General features: G+C 37.9%; 1 protein-coding gene across 1 annotated transcript; it reads right to left on the bottom strand.

Moving 5' to 3' along the window:
* Nucleotides 1–216: 216 nt before the first annotated feature.
* On the bottom strand, nucleotides 217–4437 carry LOC113800175 (trafficking protein particle complex subunit 13; the record flags this gene model as incomplete). Its single annotated transcript, XM_027350901.2, is given in 5 exon segments — nucleotides 217–2521; nucleotides 2624–2774; nucleotides 2955–3055; nucleotides 3761–3993; nucleotides 4341–4437. Coding segments are annotated over 5 exon segments (723 nt in total), but the record flags the coding sequence as incomplete, so codon positions are not given.
* Nucleotides 4438–7500: the final 3063 nt, after the last annotated feature.

Here is a 7500-nt window from a genome sequence, read left to right as displayed (position 1 = left end):
ATGCACTGATCATAAACTGCAGATTTTTTTTTATTATTTTTGCCCCATTTTGGGGGCTGTAAGTGCCCCCAAAACATTATAATGTACTTTTTAAAAGCTCATATTCATATTATTATTCATATAAGTTATTATATTCATGATTCACAAAGGAAAGGTGTAGAGAGATCCATCAATTAGTAATTATGATAAATATAAGGGTCACTGAATAATGCAATACAAGATTTTTCATTTAATGGAATGCAGGGGAAGAAACATTAGTTATAATTCAAATGCCACTAAGAGTGAATGCTAAAGAAAGTGTATTCATGCAAGACAGAGGGTGAACTAAAGATTATCAGTTGAACTACATAGAAAGAGCTAATGGTGAGAATACTCAGGGTTGTGGTATAAAATAAAAATGAGGATTTGTAGGAGTGCCTGACAAATTAATGTGGCAAAGTTGAGAGACTCATGAAAGAAATTGCTGAGATACGTGATTTGTAAAGGAGATATGGTTCTGGTTTTGAATAAGGCTGTGGTTTGGGTTTTTAGAATGACTTACAAGAGGCTAAACAACATTCCCAAGTGTTGGATTTTGACAGAAATAGTACTGCTATGTACCATTTTTGGTAGCCACTACATGTGGTTTGACTGAGCTTTCATTTTTGGGAGGAGGATCTGTTCCTACAAAAGAACCTGCAGTAAATATGAGCATTATAATAAACTCAAGCTACTGTCTATTTAAAAAGATTATTCACTCACTTCTATTTAAATATCAAACAATATTGGACAAAATATAAACCTCCACTTAAAAATATAATAAACCATGCTCTCCTTATAATTTTTCATTTTCAGAGACACCTGCCATAGTAGTCTTGTCTTGCAGTACTAATCACACCAGCAGTGCATACGACAGAGAAAAAAATGCACATTCTAATCACTTGTACATTGGGCACTTAGGGTAAATTGGACTAATTCTATTATAGAATGAATCTCCAACTGATAGAATCCTTATTCCTAGGAAATATTTTTACCTAAGAAGGGAGTAGCATTTGACATCCTAGATTTTTTGCACTATGAGTTAGGTAAAAAGTACTTCCATAACATCATGCGAGACTTGAGAATTCAGGCCCTCAACCTCAGGCTTGAGCTAAGAGTATCCTAGTATTGTTGTAACTAGTGCATGTTGCAAGTCGCACATTGTCCATTTTGTACCGGCCTTTGTTAACAATGAATAAATTACTGGTGCTTTAACCCAACAACCTGTACTCCTCTTGTTTTTGTCTTAATAATTTCCAAGCATTAGAATGATTTATAAAGTATATATAGCATTGGTTAGAAATTAACCTTAGGTATTTTCCCACATACTAATAAGCAGCATTAACAGCAAAACAGACTGTATTAGTGTTTCATATCTGAATTATTACTATTAAAAGCACATCTTTCAGACCCAATTTAGTTATGTAATGTCTGTGTCTTGAATGAAATATAAGAGCCCTAATCACCAACCAAAATATTTAAAACTTATTATGGTGAAAATATGATTAAACAGATGATTAAACAGAAGTCCATATTTTAACATCATAGAAGTAACACCCTGTTACAAACAACAACAAACGTACTAATGCTTTAGATAAAAATAATGGTAATAAATTTGGCATCCAGATATTGTACATGCATTTTCTAACATGGTTAAGGTCTAAATGAGGACTAGTAACAGGTAAAATGAGAAAAAAAAAAAAGTTTAAAAGGGCCCAATGGTCATATCTCTATACATAAAGAATGGGTAATTAAAATATATACTATGCATAATGCATTCATTCAATATAGATCCATATAAAAACATTTCAGTACAAAGAAAGCAAAGAAAGGGCAATATAAAGTAATTGGCTATTGCAAATGGTTACTCAATTCAAATATATTGAATACTAATTGACTAAACTTTTAAAACATTGAAACCATGATTAAATAAAACAAGATATGCAACATTATTTTATACAAGATAGACTGAACAAAGTGCTTTGATATTTGTTTTCAACACTAATTCATAAAAAACAATAAAATACAACAAACAAATCTCATAATAAATATTCAGACAAGCAATTTTCAAAATATCCTTAGGATTACATACCGAGAAGAGCAGTTGCATCTCAATAAGTAATATCTTAGGCAAAGGCTGAATTTGTAATAACTCGCTTTCTAAAGCAGACTTTATGAAGATGAACAAACATTCATATCTGGAATGTCAACACAGAAATGGAAAATACACTTCAATCTTCAAATCTCTTTCTATGTACTAATCAAATTTTTCCACTCAAACTCTCTCATAACAGCAAGCCATATACAGATATTTACATTTGTTTTAATACTCTAGTCTCAACTACAAGTTCAAAGGATAGACTTAAACAGGTTGGTTTATCCAAGCAGAGAAGAAATCTTCCTTTTCTTTTGTCTTCTCATTCGTCACAAACACCTGTGCAAGGTTCTCATAGTCATATGTCCGTTTAAGAAAGGTGTCTGTCAAACGAACCCCAGCAATTGTCTGGAAAATGAAATCAAATTAACCATACAACATCCATTTACTTCATCATTTCTTCAAAGACTAAGATTCCAAAGCATCTTTGTTCATATCAATACTACTAACCTGTAACCCTGTATGGAGAGGAACAAGAGAAAGCGAGAGTGAAGTGGACTCTCCAGGTCGAAGCTGTGGTAGACTCCGGCTACTAACTCCATTCCATTCAGAGCCACCGCCACCACTTAGGAAGTCTAAGTGCAGCTCTAGGTTTCTTTCACTGTCAATGAACAATAAAAATTTAATCTCTCCCTAGTTGAAACAATGCACCTAAACTATTATGTATCAGGATACTACAGCTAATTTTTTAGCTTTTAACACCATGACATTGGATCTTTGTGATCTGTTTAAAGCCAATGTAGGGCAATCTTTCACTGGGTCCCTTTTATATCAACCTTACCATATATTTGTGATAGACAGGCCAACAGAAAATTGCTCTTCCAACTGCACAACATTGGGTATCTTTTCTACTGTAACTCTCACATCCCCATATTGCGGTGCCTGCATGTAAACCATACAATTAGAAACACGACAAAGATGTCTCCTAAAGGAATTGCAGATAAACTTCACTTGATCTACTGCCTTGGAAAAAAAAAAATCAGAAAGCTAAAAAAACATTGATAAAGAAACTGAGTCAGATATCATTGCTGGCTGACATCCCTTGTTTACCCCATTGCTTGAATTTTCAGGGGGAAAAGTTTTATTTCTTCTACTCTTATAATCATTTTTAGAATTATTATCATTAATGTAATCATTTTTATAACATTATCAACAATACTAAAGGTAATTAACATAAAGGCCTTTCTTCCTGAAAATCAAAGGAATGGGGGTGAACAAATGAGATCAGGTTGCCTAGAAACGGACTCCCTAGTGAAGCATTTTGGGAGCTTTCAATGTGCAAACTCGACTAATTCACTAATGAAAGTGGGCATGTATACAAGCACTCCTGGTATGAATGGATTAATGATGTTATACCTTTTTTCCTTTATGAAAATCTCTAAATAAAATGCAAATACTTTCAACAAATTACATAGAATTGCACTTTCATATAAAAGAAATTCACTTCCCTTCTATTACAAAGCCTAAAATTTTTATCTAAAGAAATGGAATAATAATAAACCACAAATATCTGATGAGTAACTAATTATTGTTACTCTAACCTGCCCTTGACTTAAATATTACATAATGTCTTAAAGCCACACTAACCATTCTCTGAAGCTGGCTTGTTTGCAGCCTCCCACGGTCACCCATGTTAGTTCGCCATACAATGTCAAGCTTGCCTATGGCTGTAGCTTGCCGTAACAAAGACAGATTCATACGCGCTTCTGGCTTTGGCTTTAGACAATAAAGGTATTGTCGTGTGTCATGAGGGTTGACAACATTCATCCGGCCAAAAACCAGTGAGTTAGATTCCTGAGCCAAGGTGTTCATTGGAGTAACTGGAAGGATAAAGATCTTTGGAATAGTTACAAAATCACATTGTAAAAGGCAGAGAACGCTACAGGTAATTCAATATAACAAATAAAAGTAGTTTCTATGATTGCATTCCATTTCAATAAGTTCATTACCACATAAACATCCCCTTTACTAGCTTAAATACCAAATAATTCTTCTCCAAACTTAAAAAACAAAAATCAAAAGAGAAAATATTTCCAATGAAAGAAAAAAGTACCATTGATATTCATCCCAGGTAAAAGACAAAAAAAAAAATCATTCCAAGCCCTTAACTGCTTAACAAAATGCCTCATGAAATTGCTAGAATACGTGCGTAAGTACTGATAATCACCTGAAAAGAAGGGCGAAGGTTCTAGCTCGACCCTCTCCAAGCACAGTGGTCCGGAGGTGATGTTCTGCACTCCAGCCTCCAGGTACACCTCATCTGACTAATTTAGTAGATAAAGGTATTGAAGAATTAGTCTAATGAGATGATCTCTTATAATACTGTCTAAGATCTCACTTTCTTTGAGAATTCTAATGGACTTTTTTTTTCTTTTTATTATAGAAAATAATTCTTAATGTCAATGGAGGTATTATCAAACAATATTGAATTTGTTATCTAAAAGCATTCTAAATCAGTTAATATTATTCTATTGTTGGGATGTTTACATGTATATCATTACCATTCATGAACTGATATTAAACATAAGGGTGCAAAAGATAATTATTGTGTAATGAGTATCATAATCTCATGTGGGTGCATCATTCTTTTAAGATCCTAATACAAACACACGCACACACACACGCGCACACACACACACACACACACACAAACACACACACACACACACACACACACACACACACACACACACACACACACACACACACACACACACACACACACACACACACACACACACACACACACACACACACACACACACAAACACACACACACAAACACACACAAACAAACACACACAAACAAACAAACACAGACAAACAAACAAACACATAACAAACAAACACACACACAAACAAACAAACAAACACACACACAAACAAACAAACACACACATACAAACAAACACACACACACAAACAAACAAACACACACACACAAACAAACACACACACACAAACAAACACACACACAAACACAAAAAAAAAAAACAGGCAAATGAAGATAATTTGGTTACTTATGTAATAAAAAAAAAAAACAATCCTTTGCCCATTGTTGTCGTAGGGGTCCTTAGGAGATGGAGACTGAGGCCCAGTGCAGGGATCTCCCCTGCCTAATTTTGCATGGCCTTTTCCCCCTCCAGCTTTTTGTTTCCATCCCTTCTCCAACCCCTTCTACTATCTACTTCCTAAGGTGTAAGAGCCGTGCTGAAAGGATGAAAGGCTGACCTTGTGCCAGTTCTGAATGGCCAGCGAGAACCATGGGCACAGTACTCCCCTGATTTGGTTGTCTAGCCCTTACCCCCGTACAGGGCACTGGGGGGTGGACTGTTTATTTCCCTTTACATAATCAAGGCTTCCCATGGCCTGTAATGAAGATGTAATACCCTTATTAGGGGCAATGAGGCTTGCCCCTTCATCAAATAGCCCTACCGGCTCCCCAATCCCAGGCTCTCCTTTGACCTCGACTCCGAACACTGAAACTACAACCCACTCCTCAATGCCTACAGACTCAATCTCCAAAAGACATTCCTACCCTCCCAACTTCCTCAAATTCATCAACTCTACCCCCACAACCTTCATCAAGCACCCCATCCTCCCGTATTACTACCTTACAGCCTTATTCTCCATCACTCAATAATACTCCCTCTTCCATACGTCCCCAACCATCCACCAACACCAATCCAACAAATATCTTATTAAATACTCTGTTTAGCCCAGCTAAATGGGACCTCCTTACTCAGGCAACACTCTTCTCTTTCAACAATGCCTCCACAAACAAGCGGGCAGTCCCTTTCTATACCAGACACGATCGCTCCCGTCTCGTTACAGTCAAATCAGAAACTGAATCTATAGCATCATCAAATCTAGCTGATTATTCTGGCTACCCCATTCCCGCAGAACCTCATCCAACCCTTAATACTTGTACCGGAACTGTCTCACTCTCCCCAGCAATCTGCCCAGTCAATACCAAAGATTGGTCAGACTGTGGAGAAGACTTATTAGGATGCCTCAAAGGCCAAGATGTGAAATCAGTACATTGCAACACCATTCCTCCTAGAGGTCAATAAAAGAAACCGATCAACATTGCCAAAATTACTTTCTGTACACATGACCTTCCCTTATGTATCTACATTGGTGGACAATCCCTCCTTGTTCGACTATACCAACCCCCTCCCCATCAATGTCAAAACTGTTGGCGCTTTGGACATCCTGTCAAACACTGCCATTCCACAGCCCGATGCCCTCTATGTGCCCAACCCAGCCATAACCATTCAAACTGCTCTACACAAACACGTACATGTGCTAACTGCAACAGCCCCCATAATGTATTTTATAGAGGCTGTCCCACTTACAAGTTAGAGTCTGAGGTAGCAACTCTCAGATACAAAAAAGGTCTCACTTTACGTGAAGCCAGACAGAAAGCACGTCAACAAGGTTTCTCTCATACTCCCTACTCTAGTAATATTGCTCGCTCTGCCCCTCCCCCTCCACCTCAAGATGTCTCTACACTCTCCACTATACCTACTTACTTCCCCACTTCCACCACTTCCACTTTTACATTTTACCTCTCATAGTCAAATTCTTTTGCCACTCTTAAATCCAGACACCCCAATCTCAACCACAGCTCCAATCTCAACTACAGCCCCAACACCATACCCTCTCCCTCCCCACACTACCCGAAGTAGACAGACTAAATATTCCACTCCTTCTTCCTCTACCACACACTCACCTCCACCTACCTTTACCTTTACCCCTCAGACACCAGTCTCCTCTTCCCCCCTCATAAGAAAACCTTTGTCCCACAAAACTCTCCAACCAACTCCACTGCAGAAATTATGGAAGACATTCAAAGGTATATGCTTGACACACAAAATTCCATATCTCATGCTCCCTCCACACTTGAAGTGATTGCCAATATCCATACCACTCCCACTCATATTCCCCCTACACCCTTTCCTCCTACTCCCTTTCAACACAACCTAACCCCCTCAATTCCGTCCACCACCGATAGCCATCCTCCCAATACCCATCCTCCTGAAATCCATCCCCCTCTTACTCATAGCACCCCTACACCCCTTGCTCCTAATCGCTCCCAAGACAACACATCCCCTTCAACTTCAACTATCCATCCTTCTGATATCCATCCTCCTAGCACTAATATTCCCCACACACCACTTCCTCCTACTCCCTCCCATCACAACCCACCCTCTTCAACTCCAACTATACGCACATTCTCTCTCCCTCCATCCCCTCTATCCTTTCCACTCCCTCCCGGATACACACGGGAATCACTAAGACATTCACTCACTCACTCATATACT

This window comes from Penaeus vannamei, chromosome 6 (assembly GCF_042767895.1).
Source record: "Penaeus vannamei isolate JL-2024 chromosome 6, ASM4276789v1, whole genome shotgun sequence".
NCBI classification, from domain to species: domain Eukaryota; kingdom Metazoa; phylum Arthropoda; class Malacostraca; order Decapoda; family Penaeidae; genus Penaeus; species Penaeus vannamei.
Note: the sequence above shows the minus strand (reverse complement) of the source record. Positions and strands in the feature narration are given on the sequence as shown.